Genomic DNA, 19,792 nt, shown 5'->3' with positions numbered 1-19,792 from the left:
AGTGGTCAGGGATGATGGGAATTGTAGTCGAAAACATCTGGAGGGCTGAAGTTTGGGGATCCCTGTACTAGAAGGACCAATGACTTGGCTCATTGTAAAGCAGCCTCATTGGCTCACCTTTTGCTTCTTTTTGGATATCGCGGCATAGCATTTGAATTAACCTTGAGGTGGGTAAAGATAGATTCTTCTAGTGCTCTGGTTTAACTCTTAAAGCTTGCAGGCAGCTTCTGTACCCTGCACCCTCGTTGACCAGGACGATTAAGGAAATAGCCTCTGCACATGCTCAGAGGCACACTGGTGTTGTCTGTGGGATCTCCCACATAATGGCTGGCTGAGCAACTGTTTTCTCTGAGCAAGTGCAGAATGCTTTTTTTGTCTCCTTCAGCCAGCCTAAATATTTCTGGAGTCTTAAACAGATACGGCTTCTCAGCTGGGGAGACAAACACACCTTGGTCCCTGTACCTCCCATATTGTAACTTAAACACTGGGGCTAAATTGAAAGGAGGAGGTCAGAGAGTGCCAAAAGAGGGGAGGCTTTTTTTTTGACCTTCTCCCCAGTTTCCATCTCAAGAGTTAGCAGCTTTAAAGGCTCTGGTTTATGGGAAGAGAGCCTGCAGTTATGTGGGACCCCTCATTCCAGCTGGGCGCCTTCTCAGAAGGGGATTTCAAGGCGTGTGGGGTTCTGCCCTGAGTGTAGCCTCTTTTGCCCTCTTTTCTTTCTTTCTTTCTTTCTTTCTCTCTCCCTCCCTCCTCCCCTCTCCTCCCAACCTGAACCCATCACTGCCTGTTATACCTGCAGCAAGACATCCGGGAGCTCTTACGGAAGTGGAACAAGAACCCCATTGGCCCAGGGTTAGCCAATAGGAGCACAGCTTCTGAGCCAGCGGGTGATGCGGTAGGAGCCTCTGCCCATTAGAGGGTGTGGCTGATTACCTTGCTTGCTTGCTAGCCAGCTTGTTGCATTGGGGGGGGGTTAGGCATGTGGGGCTTAGCTTGAGAGCCATGGGGATGTGCGGGAGGGAATTCCCTTGGGCAGGGAACCCCCTACTGGGGTCACTTGGGGACAAGAAAAATCTTCTCCAGATTGTCCTTTTCCATTCCGTCCTTTGGTGTGGTTTTCCTCTTAACTCTGCCCTCGCTCCCTTGTTTCGTTGACCTTTCTCTGGTCTCGGCCACAGCTACTTGTAAGCGTCGCTTCCGTGTTCGGCATCGGGCTCAGTGCTGCTCTCTGGTAGAGCCGTGTCTCTGGTATCCATCAAGAGACTCACAAAACCTCGCTTAAGACAGACAGAGCTTGTGGTATCTGGCCAAAAGCACAGCCAAAGCTTCCCAGGTCTCCAGCTGGCCTCTGAGCTACTGCCCCTCCTGGGCAGAATGTGAATTCACAGTGTTAACAGTAACAGCACATAGGGCAGGGGTCCCCAAACCAAGGCCCGGGGGCCGGATGCAGCCCAATTGCCTTCTAAATCCAGCCCGCGGACGGTCCGGGAATCAGCATGTTTTTACATGAGTAGAATGTGTCCTTTTATTTAAAATGGATCTCTGGGCTATTTGTGGGGCCTGCCTGGTGTTTTTACATGTGTAGAATGTGTCCTTTTATTTAAAATGCATCTCTGGGTTATTTGTGGGGCATAGGAATTCGTTCATATTTTTTTTCCAAAATATAGTCCGGCCCCCCACAAGGTCTGAGGGACAGTGAACCGGCCCCCTGCTGAAAAAGTTTGCTGACCCCTGACATAGGGATTCCCCCCTCATTCCCCCTTTCCCCCCACTTTTTACAGAGCAAAGAACCACGCCTGGCCCGCGTAACTCCGACCCCGACTCGGCGGATATTTGCCCTCCCAGACACAGAGCCCCACCGGGATCCCAGGCGAGCGTGAGTAATCGACCGCTGGCAAGCCAACATGTGGGACTTGGGATTCCAGGCCGTTGTCAGGGAGACACTCCGGTGTGAAGCTCGCTGAACGACGGGATGGATCTTCCCTTCTGTTTCATCCTCGCCTGCTGCCCTGAGCGTTAGAAAGAAATGTGATGAAAGGGAACGAGCTGAGTTGGTAGTAAGGCATTAAGCCCTTGACTCTGGGGGAGTGCAAGAGGAATACAGGCCACATTCCTTTTTGTATTCCTCTCTGCACTCGGAAGACAGGAGCGATGTGTAATCCCTTCCTGAGCCTTTGGACGTCATTGGGCTTCCTGCTCCCATCAACCTCAGCCAGTGTGGCGAGCAGCAGGGGATGATGGGAGTTGTAGTGCAGCGACCTCTGGTGGGCTCTAGGTTGGGAAAGCTAGGTTCCTGCAAGCTCCACTCACCTTATTGGTGGTTAAGAGCATGGGCCCACGTTCCTTGGGTACTCAGCTTCTTGGGCGGATGTGAACTCTGTTGTCTGTCTTCAGCACATCTCTTATCTTGCCTTTTCCTTATCTTGTTTTCATTCTCCTTTCACAATCTGTAATTTGGGGCTGCTGACAGTAGTGTCCAAAGTGACAAAAGGTCTGGAGTGGATTTTAAGGGTGCTTAGGTTATTTAATTATTTCATAGAACAGTCTTCCTAAAGTTTATCACTGAGCACAAATGGTTGGCAGGGGGGGGGGGCGGCGGCGTAGACTTCAAAGGAGGAGTTCTGAGTCTCTTTAAATAGAAGTCGGGTTGCTTTGGGAATTTAGCTATGTCTTCACTTACCCATAAGACAGGATTAATTAAAGATTTGCCTTGCTGCACTGGTGGCAAATAAAATGCCAACAGTAAAAATAATTTGTGCATCAGGCATGCTGTATATAGCAGTTTCAAAGGGGGACTAGCCAGTGAGGAAAAACATCTGCCGTCAATTCTAGGTGGTTTGTGGGAACGGCTCATACAAGCAAGAGCTTGTAACGGGTGGGGGCTTAACTCACAAGTTTGGGAGCCCTCTGGGTCAAAGCAGGAGTTCTAGGTAACCATGGGGTGGTTGGGAGTGCAAGTGAAAGGCCTTTTCAGGGACCTCCTCTGAACACACTCTCTTCCACGTGCTGTCTCTCTTTCTCCCTCTCTCCTTTCTCTCCTCCCTCCCTCCCCGCAGAAACTTAGAAGGTGGCCTTCAGATGAAGATAGACACAGCCCTTGCCCCACACCAACCCCCTCCTTCCACTGCCATCAGCTCTGGCATGGATCCCCGGGACCGCCGAAGGTGAGGGTTGGTGGGGCCCGGGGCAGGCAGACTACAAAAAGCAATTAGGGTCACGATAGATGGGCTCGTCTCTGTATCCAAGGAGCGGGGATTCCTTGTTGATGCAGCACCCCCCGCCGGTTCTCTGCTGCTTCTCTTCTTTCTACATAATCTTTCCTTTTCTGTTGACTCTTCATCACTGTTACAATGGCAGCCACATCTTGGTGCCGGGGGGGGGGGGTAGGGGGGAGCAGTGCTTACTCACCAGCTGCTTTTGCTGCCACTGATGTCGTAAGGGTTGGAAGGGGGCTGAGGGTCATCTAGTCCAACCCCCTGAAGTACAGGAATCTCAACATAGGCCCCCCCATCCAATTTGAAACCGTACCAGCCCCTGATTCTTGCAAACATGCAAACAGTGCATGGGGTGTTAGGGGAGTGGTAGCATCTCTGATAGGGGACACGTCATGCTCCTTCGGGGGTAGTTTGTCCCCCTTTGGTCCCCACCCTGCACTCAGCTCTCACCATGTGGCTCCTAGAAGCTAGGAGTGAGCTTCTCTGCGAGGCATCTGACCTGTCTCAGAGTGTTCTGTGCCCAGTTAGGCAGGCCGAAGAGGACATCAGAGGGACGGCAGACTTGCATTTTCCCACTCCAAAGTCAAGAAGGCTGGGAGGAAACTACCAGGGTAGGCAAAGGGACATGCCTAGCAGTACAGTCATACCTTGGAAGTCAAACGGAATCCATTCTGGAAGTCCGTTCGACTTCCAAAACGTTCGGAAACCAAAGCACGGCTTCTGATTGACTGCAGGAAGCTCCTGCAGCCAATCGCAAGCCACAGGAGCCCCGTCGGATGCTCGGGTTCCAAAGAACGTTTGCAAACTGGAACATTCACTTCCGGGTTTGCAGCATTCGGGAGCCAAAACGTCCAAGTGCCAAGGCTTTCGGGATCCAAGGCACGACTGTAGTAGTAGTAGTAGTAATATAATTTATCATTTGTACCCCACCCATCTGACTGGGTTGCCCCAGCCTCTCTGGGTGGCTTCCAGCATATATAAAAACATAGTAAAACATTAAACCTTAAACAGCTTCCCTATAAAAGGCTACCTTCAGAGGTTTCCTAAATGTTATATAATTTACCCATCTCCTTAACATCTGATGGGGGTGCGTGCCCCAGGGTGGGTGCCACTACCGAGAAGGCCCTTGGCCTGGTTGCATAGCGCTTCCTTCCCATTACTGAAGCAACCAGCCAGGGCACAGGCTCTGAGGTGGTTGGCAAGTAAGAACGGGGAGGCCCCTTGGAGCAATGGAAGGGGCACAAAGAGAAAGCCTTGTATATGCTGCCCAACCCTTCGTTCCTCTGCCAGGTCGTACCAGACGCCCGTGCGGGACGAAGAGTCGGAGTCCCAGAGGAAGGCCCGTTCGAGACTCATGAGGCAGTCCAGGCGTTCCACGCAGGTAATGATAATTAATAAAAATAATTTATTATTTATACCCCGCCCATCTGGCCGGGTCCCCCCCGCCACTCTGGGCAGCTTCCAACACACATTAAAATACATTAAAATATCACAGATTAAAAACTGCCCTAAACAGGGCTGCCTTTAGGTATTTTCTAAATGTCAGGTAGTTGTTTATCCCTCTGACCTCTGATGGGAGGGCGTTCCACAGGGCGGGTGCCACTACCGAGAAGGCCCTCTGCCTGGTTCCCTGTAGCTTTGCTTCTCACAGTGAGGGAACCGCCAGAAGGCCCTCGGCGCTGGATCTCAGTGTCCGGGCTGAACGATGGGGGTGGAGACGCTCCTTCAGGTATACAGGACCTAGGCCATTTAGGGATTTAAAGGTCAGCACCAACACTTTAAATTGTGCTCGGAAACATACTGGGGTACGGGTAGGGGTTGGTGCAGGTCATGGTGGTTCAAGTGTGGAGGTACCGCTAAGCATACCGGAAGAGGGGACTGTCGGGATTAAGGGAATGTGCTTGTCTGGGCTAGCTCAGAGACTTGACAAAGAACTCTTGCTGTGTCGTGCCAGTATCCACCTCTAGGTGGCGGGGTGGTTCTCTGTTTGGCGCATCATTTTCATGTGCCTTTCCTTCTCTTCTCACTTGCAGGGTGTCACCCTCACGGATCTGAAGGAGGCTGAGAAGACCATGGGCCGGGCTGGGGACTCCAGAGCAGCCCCGGAGCAGCGAAATAAGGAGGACGAGAAGCATGACAAAGATGGAGAGCAGCAGTCCCAGGAGACTACGGTAGAGATGGCAGGATGCATAGGGGCTCTGGTGGGGTGGAAGATGTGGCAGCCAGGCCAGTGGGGGAACTTCTGGCTTGCTCAGAGGGAACCGCGATAGGTGGACCTATGCCGAGGCTATTGCTCTGATCTAGGGTGATTAGAATTGTTACCTGCCTCTTCAAGATACAAATCTTCCCAAGCAGAACACAGGTGAAATCAAGGTAGCTTATGGCAGGCTGTGTGCTGTATCCACTTCCCAACCTTCATGATAGGTGTTGGGTTATTTGTATCCATCAGACTGCATAGTGTGGGTTCTTCATTGGCACTGGGTTGGGTGAGAGTCTGCTGTGTTTTTGCACATCCCATGGCGCAGTGGCGCCCATAACCCAGTCCATTTCACTCATTCCTTGCTTTCGTCTGGCCCTCCGCAAATTGCTGCCTTGTTGCCTTGAACCAGCGTGCAGCCTGTGTGTAATTTATCTCCCTTCTTGCTTTTCCCCTGATCCTAACCCTGCTGCCTCATGCAGGACTCCTCTAGGAGATTCCGGCTCCCGAGTTCAGAAGGTTCTGCGGTTTATACTGTGAATCCGTTAGTGGTGAATTCGCAGCCCAGAAAAGGTAACGCTCCTGTTCAACTTTTGTGCCCTCTTTCCTCTTCTGTTTTTCAGGTCACTCATTTTGGCATGTTTAGCTTTGGGCCTGTGGGAACTTCTGTACTACGGCAACTTTCTTTTAAACCTTCCGAAATCTCTCCCGAGCTCCATTGCTGATATTGTAACATAATCTATTGACCTCAGCTGCATGTCTTTTTCTGTCCGCGCTGCAGTCTCAGAAGCCAAGGATACCAGCTCAGAGGCAGATTCGGATCTACGGAACAGACTCGCCATCAGGGACCGCAGGAAAGGCCGACGGGAGGAGGATGTAGACAGCGAGCATGTCAACAATGAAGATCCATCAGGACATGGCAGGTAGGTTCCTCTTTGGGATCCAGCACTTCAAACTGGGGTGTGGAGACGGGCTCAGGGGTAGGTTGACTCACGAGTTGCTGCCTGCCTGCCTGCCTGCTGATGCTTCTCAGTACTCATGCCATTCATATTGTAGAAAGACATTAATGCTGGCCTCGAGGATGGTGGGTTTTTTTTAACGGTGAACCCAAAATAATGCAAGATCCAATAGTCTTAATATGCAAAAGTCTGCGCGTGGCTTTGCTAATGTGCCCAATCCTCGTGCCTTAACTTTCAGACCATTATTAAAATTATATACCGCCCACCTGGATTGCACAGTGTGAGGAGCCACCCGAGGGGTGATCTCCCATAATGTTTGCCCCCTACCCTTTTCTTTTTCAGTGAACACCTAAACAGCGTCCTGTCAAACCGGACAGCTCCCTACAGCTGCCAGAGACAGAACAGCAATTTGGGCTGCAAAGAGGAACCTGATCACTATTACAAGAAAGTTAGTTGTTTTGCCTACGTTTTCATTTCAGGCATTTATACCCCCACCCTCTAGCCGAAAAGGGTCTTGGAGCAACTTCTAGAAATCAGTACTAAGATTTCTAAAAAAAATCATGACACACAAGGAAAAAGGAGTGGGAGGGAGGAGGGAGCACAAGTGCTATATCAGCTCCCATGATTGGAGGTTGGGGCTCCTAGGTCGAAGGGATATGGGTGGGAAAGGGATTCATAGGGATCTCAGTACCTTATTCGGTTTATTTTATCATGTGTTTGTGTGACCCTAAGCTGTATGAAGATCTCGTGATTGAGAATGAAAAACTGAAGGAGCAGCTACAAGAAGCACAGCTACAGCTGACGCAGATCAAGCTGGAGCTGGAAAGAGTGACCCAGGTATGGAACAGGGCAGAACAGAAGCTTCTCGGCTGGGTGGCAGCTGGGACACGGTGGGGACATGAAGAGAAACAGGCAGCTTTGCAACGGGATGCCGTGTGTTTTATATGTACCTGGCTTCCATGCGCACCTATTGAGATACAGCATTGTTAAGATAAGGGGCTTGCAAATCCCAACAGTGAGGGGTGCTCAAAAGTTGTAACACGACTTGGGAATTCAAAAGACATTTTAGTTAAATTAATATAATTTAGTTTTGCTTGGTAAGTAAAATGTATGTAAAAATCCATATAAATTCCTTAAAAATGATTGCCAAGTACTTGGAAGTTATTATTATTATCATTATTATTATTAATGTAGCATTACCTGACATTTTCAGAAGGTAAAATTTAAATTCCTTGGTTTCCTGAAAGCAGTTTATGTGTTTCTTCATCCCGTGGCTCCCCTCCCCCCCCCATTTTTAACACAGTCTTTGAAGGTGGTAGAATTTTCATTTAATACAGGCATCCCCAAACTCAGCCCTCCAGATGTTTTGGGACTACAACTCCCATCATCCCTAGCTAACAGGACCAGTGGTCAGGGATGATGGGAATTGATTTAATAGATAAACAAACCCCCCTCTCCCCCTCAATGGTTGGGGGCTTCATTGTGTTGGGTACCTTACGTGGTGTGTTTTGTTTCGTTGTTCCCCACAGAGGCAAGAGCGTTTTGCTGAGCGGCCGGCTCTCCTAGAGCTGGAGAGATTTGTAAGTACCTCTTTTTGCCTCTCTTTTTCTCCCCTTGCCGTGTGTTAAGGATTCTGCTGCTTCAAACGAACTGAACTGCAAGACTTGTTTGATTCCTCCTGCTGGAGAAGCCTGAGAACGAGCCCAGCTCTTTCATAGTCGTAGGAAGGGTATCGTGTGGGCCCGGAGGGGTTATCCTTTCGTTCTTTAGCAGGGGAGGGTAGATGCAGGTGTACCCCAGGGGTTTCTGAGATTCTTACAAAGTATGCATTTGGTGTGTCAACCTTGGTCTTACCCAGCCAGATGCTTCTTATGATCTTAAGCAAGAGTGTGTGTTCAGGATCACTTAACTAGTCAACCTGTAAAGAGCTTCGTAAAGCTAACGCGCGCACATAGGTGGCCTTTTAGGACACACAAGACTGAAGTCAGCCCACCTCTGCCCTGAAGGGACTGGCTTTCCTGAAATACATTCTTCTTGGAGCTCCCCTGCCCCTTTCCCATTATCCTCACCTTTGCCTCTTCTCCCTCCAGGAGCGCCGAGCTTTGGAGCGGAAAGCAGCAGAGCTAGAGGAAGAATTGAAGGTAATTCCCACCTGGTTGGATCAGCCGTCGGGTCTCATCCTAGAGTTACAGCTTGACGGAGAGAAGTTGCGGCCTGGTCGGGGAGGGGTGGTGGTGGAGGATTTTACCAGGTGGTGCAGGTTTTGTCTTACTCGTCTTCTCTCTTGCAGGCTCTTTCGGATTTGAAGGCAGACAACCAGCGTCTCAAAGACGAAAACGCCGCCCTAATCCGTGTGATCAGCAAACTCTCCAAGTGACCGCCGCTGCCACCGCCCCCGGGGGGGGGGATGCAGGGGCCTTATTCCGCACCCCACCTCCTTGTGTACCAGATCCTCATTCGGAACAGGAGACATAACGCAAGGATAGGGGTGGCCAACTCCCTCTCGCCACTCAAAACACTCCAAATGTGGGGGGTTCTGAGCCTCAGCCAATCAGACACCCATCATCCATTGTTTTACACAGAGGGGCCAAGTTTTTCTCCAGCCCAATGTCCTCCCCACCCCCCTCTTCCCCCCCACCCCACCCCACCCCTCCTCTCCAGAGACAGTATTTATTTTGTGGCTTCCTTTTAAAAGTGATGCTATTTGCTTGTTGCTTTTCCTTAAACAAACAAAGGGAGAGGGGATGACGGGAGCCAGTCTTTCTGGGGGCTCAAGAGGAGCGAGGTGGCCTTGATGTCGTTCTCCTGACAGCAGGCAAATAAGAGTTGCTTTACAGGTTGGGAAGTTTTTTGAGGCTGGGGGCAAAGTCGAGTTAACGGGGGTTCCCTGTTAACCGGCAGGGTATCTTGGGTAATTGGTGTTGCTCATAGCTCTGGCCCCATAGCTCTGCAGCTCAGGAGGGCAGCTATCTCAAGGCTGCGTGAGGGAAAGGGTGGCAGGACTCAGTCCACACACCCACTCACATCCTGCCGAATCAAACCAGTGCATTTCACAGTTGGGTTAGTTCTCACAAGAGGGCAGCAGAATTGAAGGTAGCACCCAGCAGCCAAGCTTTACAGCCGAGGCTGGCAGCTGGCCTGGAAGTCGGAGAACTTGAGCAGACAAGTTTAAAAATGGGATGTGGTAGCCCTGGGTGCGGCTAGTGTGTGTGTGTGTGTGTGTGTATGTGCATGAGCGAGAAAGAGAAGCGCCTTAGCACTGTTTAATCAGCGGGGAATTGTGGGTAACGGTTGGGGTTTTTTTAATGGTCTTTTGGGGTTGGCTGCCACGAGGCTCTCTAGAGCCAGACGGACAGGAGAGTTCTGCAGTGGCATTAATTTAGGAGCCGAGATAGTATTGCCTGTGAAGATGAGGCTGTTAAGTGCCATAGCTTGGGGGTTGGGGTTGGGGGAGACAGTTGCAGCGGTGGGGCTACATCGGGAGGGTCTTGATCTCTGCTCCTGTTCTTCACTTCCCTCAGCATCTCGGTTTTTCAGGTGCGAGTGTGGCTTCGTCCCTTCTCAGAAACTCCAGCGTCCTATAGAGTCCAGCCTGGCTCTGAAGGATGCTTCTAATGTTCCCTTGCCTGAACTTGAGGCCAAATCCCAGGGAAACGGTCTCATTATTCCCCTTCCCGCTGTCTGGACAGTGCCCCACCCCACCCCTCAGCCTTCTGCCAACGCCCAGTCCCACTGTGAGGATCTCCTGGATGTCTGCAACCCTGGGCTGTGTAATGGACAACATTGGCCGTACAAGTCCACATTTGTCATTGTCCCATTTGCCAGCTACTCCACTCCTCCTCCGGGACCTGTGCCTCCTTGACCTCTCATATTCCGGTTTGTTGGATTCTGCCGCCGCTTTCCTAGAGGATGCATTGGGGTGGGGGAGGGTGTCCATTTTCACGGCTCTCCTCCATCCCTCTTCCTGCACGCACACAATCAAATATTTTCAATGTTAAAACTGAGGGCTAGAAGTACTTCCAAGTGAAACTGAGGGCTAGAAGTAATTTCAAGAGAAACGGGTCCAAAGTACTACCCTGAAAATCCTGTCTGTGTGTGGTTTCTTTCCTGCGCTATCATGAGCCAAGATTTCCTCTGCCAAAATAAATTGTCCCTTCTTTTCTACCATATCACCCCTTTCTCTTTTCTTCGCCCACCCCTTTTTATTTTCTCTCTCTTTCTTTCTTTCTTTCTCTCTCTCTTTCTCTCCACCTGCCCTGATCTGTGAACTCCCCCCTCCCCAAACATATCTGTACATAACAGAAGTATTTTCTATATGGTTGCATCGCCAAGAGAAAAAAAACAAGAAGAAAAAATGCAGAAAAACTTAAATGTGCAATATCGCATGAGTATTTTTTTTCCAAAGAAGTCTCTATATTGTACTTGTTTATTCAGCAGCTCAGCTGCATATGTTTTAAAGAACAGGGAATTGAAATTACCGTGTTGAATATAATTGAAAATAAAAAAAAGATTGCTCCTTAGGTGTGTTCATTTCTTTTAACACGTAAAATGTACGTGTTTTTGATTGGTATAGTGCAGCCTTCCTCAGCCTGCTGCCTTCCAAATGTTGGGATTACAATTCCATCAGCCCCAACCAGCACAATGGGAATTGTAGTCCAGAATTTCTGGAAGGCTGTTCTAGTGTTTGTTGGATTTGGTTCTAATTCTTCCTTAAGCCCTAACCCAGGCTTCCTCAACCTTGGCCCTCCAGATGTTTTTGGCCTACAACTCCCATGATCCCCAGCTAGCAGGACCAGTGGTCAGGGATGGTGGTTATTGTAGTCTCAAAACATCTGGAGGGCCGAAGTTGAGGAAGCCTGCCCTAACCCTTCAAGCAGTTACTGTCCACACATTACCACCTGGTAGAAAAGGGCTTGTTTAATCTGTTTTTAATGGATCATTAACTTTACAGGGATGGTGGCTTCAACAAACCCATGGTCGCATCAATGTGTCAATGGCTCTATACTATGTTGGCTAAATAGAGCCAGCTCTATTCAAAAGACAGTATGTTGCTGGATCCCAATTGCTATGGAACAACAGTAGTAGTAGTAGTAGTAGTAGTAATTATTATTTGTACCCTGCCCATCTGACTAGTAGCGGAGTGCTGTTTGTTGTGCCCTGCCTTGGCTTTCCAGAGTCATCTGATTGGCTGCTGTGCGAAACAGGATGTCGGCCTAGACCGACCTTTGGTCTGATCCCTCTCAGTTTTTTCATTGATAAATGCATGGCTATACAGGGGGCTCCCTGTGCCCTTCCGCATCAGAAGACATGAATACAGGACCTTATTGCAGTTATTAGCACCAGTACCTTAATCAGCACTTTATGCACATGTGGGTGCCCTGCTTTGGAAAACCCTGGCTGAAACGGCCTGCCGACTTCAGAAAACCCAGGTGTCCTGGCTATGACCTCCTAGAGCGCCTGAGTCAGTTTGTTTTTTTTTCTCTTTTTTTTTTTTTTTTTTTAAATACATTTTATTCCGATTTTCCAAATTCAACAAATTAACAAAACCAATCTTTTATACAAAATCTTATATTCACATCTTTTACCTTGCTCCGCCGAGCTATGACTTCCCCCCCTCCCTTCATGCGGTTTTCTTGTTAATTCCCTTTTTTGCAGTTCCTTTTTTAACATATTGGTCAATTCGTAAGGTTTATTTTAATCCTGCGAGAGTTTTTAATGATCTACAGTTTTTCTCCATATAGTCCACATATTTACTCCAGTCCTTTTGAAACCTTGTCTCCCCCTGGTCACGAATCTTGCATGTCAATCTAGCAAGTTCAGCATAGTCCATCATTTTTATCTGCCACTCCACAATTGTAGGTAATTCCTGTAGTTTCCATTTTTGGGCTAACAAAGTCCTAGCCGCGGTTGTTGCATACATAAACAGTGTTTGATCTTCTTTTCTAATCTCTCCTCCTATTATTCCTAACAAAAATGCTTCTGGTTTTTTTGGGAAGGTATATCTAAACATCTTTTTCAATTCATTATATAAACTTTCCCAAAATCTTTTAACTTTTTCGCATGTCCACCACATATGATAAAATTCACCATCTTTCTCTTTACATTTCCAGCAACTTTTATCACTCATTCTATACATTTTAGCTAACTTAACTGGAGTTAAATACCATCTGTACATCATCTTATATACATTTTCTTTCAAGGCAGTACATGCTGTAAATCTTAAAGTTTGATTCCATAGTTTCAACCACGCATCATATTCAATATTATGCCCCAAATCTTTTGCCCATTTAATCATCACTTCTTTTGTCAACTCATCTTTTGTATACCACTCCAACAACAGATCATACATCTTTGTCAAAAGCTTTGTTTTGCCTTCTAGCACTTCTATTTGAAATTTGGATCTTTTATCCTCAAAACCTATTTTTCTATCTTCTTTAAGCACATCATTTATTTGATGGTATTCTATCCATCCTGTTAACACTCCTTTAATGTCCTCAAAAGGTTTTAAACTCCATCCTTTTTCAGTTTTCGTCAAGATTTCCTCATACGTGGCCCGCCTCTTTTCCATATTTACTTTCTTAACTGTTAATACCTCTGCTGGTGAGACCCACCAGGGTGTTTTAGTCTCTAACAGCCTTTTATTTCTTTCCCACACCTCGTACAGAGATCTTCTTATCACATGATTCGTAAACCCGGTATGTGATTTCTTTTTGTCATAACATAAATATGCATGCCATCCAAATCTATTGTTAAAACCTTCCAAATCTAACAAGTCCGTATTCTCTAGAGTTATCCATTCTTTTATCCAACAGATACAGGACGCTTCGTAATAAAGTCTCAAGTCTGGCAGGGCGAATCCACCTCTTTCTTTCTTATCTACCAAAATCTTATGTTTTATTCTAGGTTTTCTCCCCTGCCAGACAAATCTTGATAAAATCTTTTGCCACTCTTGGAATTGCCTCGTACCTTTAACCACAGGTATAGTTTGAAATAGGAATAACATCTTAGGTAATACATTCATTTTTATTGTTGCAATTCTTCCTAAGAATGACATTTTCATATTAGTCCATCTTTCCAGGTCTTTCTTTATTTCCTTCCATACTTGTTCGTAATTATCACTGTAAAGATTAATATTCTTTGCTGTCATCCATATTCCCAAATATTTTACCTTTTTAGCCACGTCGAGTCCATGTTTTAACTGTAATTCCTGTTTTTCTTCTTTCGACATATTCATTGCCATAACCTTGGTTTTTTGTCTATTTAATTTGAATCCTGCCAATTGACCAAATTTCTCCTGAGTCAGTTTGTGTTGGCTGGGCCTGTCTGCTCTCGCTTGCTCAGCTACACCTGCTTCCTCCTTTGCAGTTGGCCTTGTCCCTCTAAATCACAGTTATTTCCAATTACAGGCTTCTTGCACAGATGTGGCTCAAGTCTCTTTGTCTCCTCCCCTGTCATCCGGCCTCCTTGATTTTGATCATTGCTCTCTGCCAAACTCGGACCAAAACGACGCTTCCGCTCACTGCCAAGACCTTTGCCACAAGATTGCGTAACTTGCTCCCGCACCCCCAGGACAAACAAAAGGTAGCTCTTCAGATTAGGTTCTTACGCCTGGGTGATTCAGGCTGTTATTAAGCCTGCTTGGGCTAAAATTAGAGCTGGTCTCTGCCCCACCCTTCCTCCCCAGGCCAAACCGAACCTTCAGGAATGGTAAGGATGCTGTGGCAAGGTGTCACCCCTAGAGTAAGGGTGATCCATCGGATCTGAGCATCCCTCTAGGCAGGAAAGGTGGCCTCGTCTCTCTGGCCCGTGCGGTTCCACTTTGGCACCACCTCATAGTCTTGGCTTCTCGGATGCGAAGGACTAGAGCCATGGTTCCCAACGGAGGCACACGCCCCACAGGGGGGCAATTTGAGAATGAGTTATTAGCTGATTTATTTATTTTTGCGTTTCTTGTGGTTCTAGGGGCCTCATAATACAGTATACAAATATATATTGTGACATACACATCTTTATTATATGTTTTGAAACTTTATTTGCCATTTTTCCCATATCATTTTTTCTTCTTAACACTTTCTTCGTGATTTCTTCCTCAGTACTTCAAGTGTCCTTTCATTCTTCTCTCTCACGGATGCCATGTTCTTTGGAAGCTTGTTTAAGACCAACTTTAATGGCCTTTTGGGAAGCGGGTGGCGCTGTGGGTTAAACCACAGAGCCTACGGCTTGCCGATCAGAAGTTCGGCGGTTCGAATCCCTACGAAGGGGTGAGCAGTTTAAAAGCACATCAAAGTGCAAGTAGATAAAGAGGTACCGCTCCGGCAGGAAGGTAAATGGCATTTCCATGCGCTGCTCTGGTTTTGCCAGAAGCAGCTTTGTCATGCTGCCCACATGGCCTGGAAGCTGTCTGCAGACAAACGCTGGCTCCCTCAGCAATCCCAGAGTCGTCCGCGACTGAACCTAACGGTCAGGGGTCCCTTTACCTTTACCTAATGACCTTTTAGGCTTCCTCCACATGAATAGGAGCTCACTTTTTGAAAAGTAAAGAATTATATGTCACTGGAGGGGGGGGTCAGGATTTTAGAGGTACTTCAGTGGGGCATGGCCAAAAAAAGGTTAGGAACCACTGGACTAGAGGCAGGGTAGAGGTTTGGGGGTTGCCAGCTTGCCCAGAGCCCTAATTTGTTTTCCACCTCTTTTCTAATACTTTTGTTTTAGGGGAAACCTCTCTGACATTAGAGCTCCCACTAATTTTTTTTGATAGCTTGGTGTCAGATGGGGCGGGGGGGGAGTGTCTCTTTTTTATGCTTCCCCCAACTCTGGTAATAGGGTTGTTGTCTTCTTTTTTCCAAATTCCGCATGCTTAGGTTTCTTCCTGGCTCAGGGTAGATCCTCTTTAAGACCCCCCTCCCCTATGTCATGCTTTCATGATGTGGGATGATGTCCCGCAACTCCAACAAGTTGCATGTCAGGTTCCTGACAGTAAGAGCTGTTCGGCAGTGGAATTTGCTGCCAAGGAGTGTGGTGGAGTCTCCTTCTTTGGAGGTCTTTAAGCAGAGGCTTGACAGGCATATGTCAAGAATGCTTTGATGGTGTTTCCTGCTTGGCAGGGGGTTGGACTGGATGGCCCTTGTGGTCTCTTCCAACTCTATGATTCTGATTCATGGGAGCTGCATTTTTAAGGTATTAATCAGCATTAGTACAGTACATCAAAATGTATGGTGGGGTGTGTGTGTGTGTGTGTGTGCGTTTTTTTAAGAAGAACTTTATTGTTCTGCCTGCGTGTTTCCTGTGCTATAGCAACCCAGAGGCGTTAAAATGTACACAGCCAGTTTTAGTGGTTTATGAGGAAATGATTTTGCTCTGCAGCCCCACCTAGCAAGAGAGGCCTTGCTTGCGGCCTTGCCAACTCGGCTCCAGGGCTTTTCCCCACACACAGGGCTCCCATCTCCCAATAACTGGCTGCATTGCACTAGTCAGTTAGGGGAAGGAACTGTGACTTTTTTTGCTGGAGAGCATGCTTTGGGTGCAGAAGGCCCCAGGCTCAATCCCTGCCTCTCGAAAGGAGTAGAAGATATCCAGGCTTTTAGATTGGTGGCATCAACCTTTTTTAGGATTCCCTCTTGTTAAATATGGTGAGACGCAGGTGGCACTGTGGGTTAAATCACAAGCCTCTAGGGCTTGTCGATCAGAAGGTCGGCAGTTCGAATCCCTGCGACGGGGTGAGCTCCCATTGCTCGGTCCCAGCTCCTGCCAACCTAGCAGTTCGAAAGCACGTCAAAAGTGCAAGTAGATAAATAGGTACCGCTCCGGCAGGAAGGTAAACGGCGTTTCCATACGCTGCTCTGGTTCGCCAGAAGCGGCTTTGTCATGCTGGCCACATGACCTGGAAGCTGTATGCCGGCTCCCTCGACCAATAACGCGAGATGAGCGCTGCAACCCCAGAGTCTGTCACGACTGGACCTAATGGTCAGGGGTCCCTATACCTTTTAAATATTAGACTGGCTGTTCTTTTCTCAGCGCCTATTCACAGCCTTTCTCTCCCAACAAGCCTTTTAAGTAGAGATCGTTCCCAGTCTGCATCTGTACTGGTATTGGGGTGTGTGGGGTGTGGAGCTTTCCATGTTTCGATTATTTAATTGCTTATGTGTTTGCTGCTCTTTGGGGAGTTAGGGCAGGATGCGAGTAAGCAATACTAATGATCACCCTTAAAAAGAGAGAGAGAGAACCCATAGCTGCTGCCCGTTAGAGTAGACCTAGATGAGCAAAGAGTATGGCCTGTTCTGAGGCAGCCTCAAGGATGTTGCTCTGTTACCTTCAGTATAAAACATATCCCTGCCCACTTCATTCACGCCTGCGTCTCATTGACACATTTTACACATCACTTGGGAAGGCAGGCAAACTAATACCGGTGTACTGGAAGAAGCAAAGATCACCAGTGTTGAAGCTATGGGCTTTAAAGACGCTCAAACTCACCACGCAAGGGAGAAATATGCTAAGAGGAAGGCACGCTTGGCAAATCCACACCGTGATCAACTCCTGCCCAAAAACCAATGCCCCCACTGTGGGAGGACGTGTGGATCCAGAATTGGCCTCCACAGTCACTTACGGACCCATTGTTAAAACTGTGTTTATGAAGACAATCTTACTCGGCTACGAGTGATCGCCAAAGAAGAAGAAAACATCTCCCTGCCCACTTCATTCAGGCCTGCGTCTCATTGACAGCGGGCAAGAGACCCTACTGTAAATGAGCATGCCAGGCTGGAAGTAGAAGCGTTGCAGTGTTGGGTAACAACTAAACAATGAGAGTGTGCGGTAGGAATGTCCTTTGATACTTTTTTTATAGCCTGTGTTGTATTGACACCTGAAACTGGCTGGGTGGGGACACACCTGAGCTGCTACTGTTCCTGCGTCGTTCTGGATCTTTTCAAAAGGAGTGAGAACAGAGAGCATTCCTTCCCTCTGTGAACACACACAGATAATAATTTCCTTACTTTGGTGGGTAGGGTAGCTGCTTCAGGCAGCTGTCACTCAAATGTTTATATCCTGCTTTTTCTCTGCCGTGAAACTCAAAGGGTGTGTGTGTACAGGAGGCTCCCAGGGCCCCCCCACTATCCGAACCTGTGTAGCTTCTGCCAGTGGCTGCCTCATGTACCCTCTGACCTTGGCACTTCATTGGTCTGTTCTGATGGGTCATTTCTGAAGCACACAAGAGGAAGTTGCTGTACATAGGAGGCTGCTGTATACTGAGTGAGGCCATTGGTCCATCTAGCTCAGCATTATCGACAACTGTCTGGCGGGGGCTCTCTGGGGTTTTAGCAGGGCTGGATTAACCATTAAGCAAAAGCATATGCTTAGGGCACCACAGAAATTTCCCATTGCCGGATTAACCATGGACCATATGGTGCAGCTGAAAAAAAGCTCCAACTATAAATGAAAATAATAATAATAATAATAATAATAATAATAATAATAATAATAATAATATGTTACCTCAGAAGTCAAACGAAATCTGTTCTGGAAGTCCGCTTGATTTCCAAAACATTCGGAAACCAAGACGCAGCTTCCAATTGGCTACATGAAGCTCCTGCAGCCAATCAGAAGCCACGGATGTCGGACATTCGGGTTCCAAAGAACATTTGCAAACCAGAACACACTTCCGGGTTTGCGGCATTCAGGAGCCAAAACGTTCCATTCGCAAGGCATTTGACTTCCAAGGTATGACTGTATATGTACATTAATGATATACATTAATCTTGGGAATACAACAACAAAATGAGAATCTGGTAACTGGTAAACTGCCACTTGGTCCACTGAGGTAAAGGTAAAGGTACCCCTGACCGTTAGGTCCAGTCACGGACGACTCTGGGGTTGCAAGCTCATCTCGCTCTATAGGCTGAGGGAACCAGCGTTTGTCCGCAGACAGCTTCTAGGTCATATGGCCAGCATGACTAAGCCACTTCTGGTGAACCAGAGCAGCACACGGAAATGCCGTTTAGCTTCCCACGGGGGCAGTACCTATTTATCTACAGTACTTGCACTTTGACGTGCTTTCGAACTGCTAGGTGGGCAGGAGCTGGGACCGAGCAACGGGAGCTCACCCCGCTGCGGGGATTCGAACCGCCAACCTGCAGGGATTCGAACCGCCAACCTGATCGGCAAGCCCTAGGCTCTGTGGTTTAACCACGCGGGTGGGTGGTCCACTGAGGCTCGTATTTATATTCTGAATTAGATATATCAGGGCACCAAATACTTTTAAATGCTTAGGGCATCTTAATCCAGCCCTGGGTTTTAGGCAGGGGTCTATCCCAGCCCTCTCTGGAAGCGGCAGCGATTGAAAGTGGAACCTTCTACATGCACAGCAAGTGTCCTGCCACTACCCTTTTAGGGATCACACACACCAAGCACAGCCAGCGCTGGAAATCAACACAGCCTGACACCCTTTTGATTACATGGCTAGCAGGTGAGCTGGAGAACCATTCTACACAGCTATTTGCCTCTTCACGCACACACAGAGATCAATTTAACTGACCTCAGCCAAGACATGATGTGTTCATGCAGAGCAAATTATTCCAGGCGTCTTGAACAAGCAAGAACCACCGCATGCTATAGCAGACCAAAACAAAAAAAGATCGTAAAAGTCTAAAAGTGCAAATGGAAGTTTATTGCCTATGTTTTGGGAAACAGCTGTAAAGCGGCTTGAGCCAAGGAGAGCACTATACACAGCTACCAGAAACCTGAGTGAATTTACCTCAAAAGGTGGTCAAAATAGCAGCTACGAGGGAGTTCAGCAAAATATGGGTTACCCGAGAGAAATACTAAATAGGAGCTGCCCCAGACATGTTATAGACCATGCTCATTGGAAAAGGGTCCTGAACTTCTGCCCTTCTCTGCAAAAATGCATTGGACAGCAACACTTCCTGCCTTTAGAACCCAGAAGGGTCCCTTCCCCTTTGCTGTGCCCAGCTAGACTTTGTGTCCCTCCCCCAAATCAGTGTTGCCTTCAATGTTAAAAGGCAGGCGCCTTTTCTAGGAAGGGTGGTATCACACTGGACAAAACTGAAATGCCTTTCCCCCTCAAAAAAATATGTATTTTATTTACAAAAGTATTTATATATATATATACTGCCCAACCACAAAATTTCAGGGTGGTGTATAACAATACAACTAATGAAAGTGGTGGGCTAGCTGGGGTTGGGGAATTGAATAACTGTGTAGGTCTGTTGCTGTAAAGTCTTAGAGAGATGCCTGAAAGTCGAAAGTGAGGGTGCCTGGCCAATCTCTGCTGGAATTGCAGTCCACAGCATGGCAAGAAATACTTCTAGTGGAGACCAATCAGAACTCTGTAACACAGGAGACAACTACTAGTATTCCTCTCGGGTCAGCAACCTTTTTCAGCAGGGGGCCGGTCCACTGTCCCTCAGACC

At 47.8% G+C, this 19,792-nt stretch overlaps 1 protein-coding gene across 1 annotated transcript in view; it reads left to right on the top strand.

The window, feature by feature from the left end:
* Positions 1–10,891, top strand: part of PPP1R12C (protein phosphatase 1 regulatory subunit 12C) — a 39,267-nt gene extending 28,376 nt beyond the window's left edge. The window contains exons 11-20 of the mRNA XM_035134590.2: positions 1,782–1,876; positions 4,506–4,596; positions 5,249–5,386; positions 5,895–5,985; positions 6,194–6,335; positions 6,714–6,819; positions 7,104–7,208; positions 7,901–7,951; positions 8,462–8,512; positions 8,662–10,891. Coding sequence (XP_034990481.2) covers positions 1,782–1,876; positions 4,506–4,596; positions 5,249–5,386; positions 5,895–5,985; positions 6,194–6,335; positions 6,714–6,819; positions 7,104–7,208; positions 7,901–7,951; positions 8,462–8,512; positions 8,662–8,748 — 957 coding nt within the window. The 3' untranslated portion in view covers positions 8,749–10,891. The remainder of the gene's footprint in view (positions 1–1,781; positions 1,877–4,505; positions 4,597–5,248; positions 5,387–5,894; positions 5,986–6,193; positions 6,336–6,713; positions 6,820–7,103; positions 7,209–7,900; positions 7,952–8,461; positions 8,513–8,661) is intronic.
* Positions 10,892–19,792: the final 8,901 nt, after the last annotated feature.

This window comes from Zootoca vivipara, chromosome 13 (assembly GCF_963506605.1).
Source record: "Zootoca vivipara chromosome 13, rZooViv1.1, whole genome shotgun sequence".
In the NCBI taxonomy this organism is placed as follows: Eukaryota; Metazoa; Chordata; class Lepidosauria; order Squamata; family Lacertidae; genus Zootoca; species Zootoca vivipara.
The sequence above is the reverse complement of the archived record's forward strand: the minus strand, read 5'-3'. Positions and strand labels throughout refer to the sequence as shown.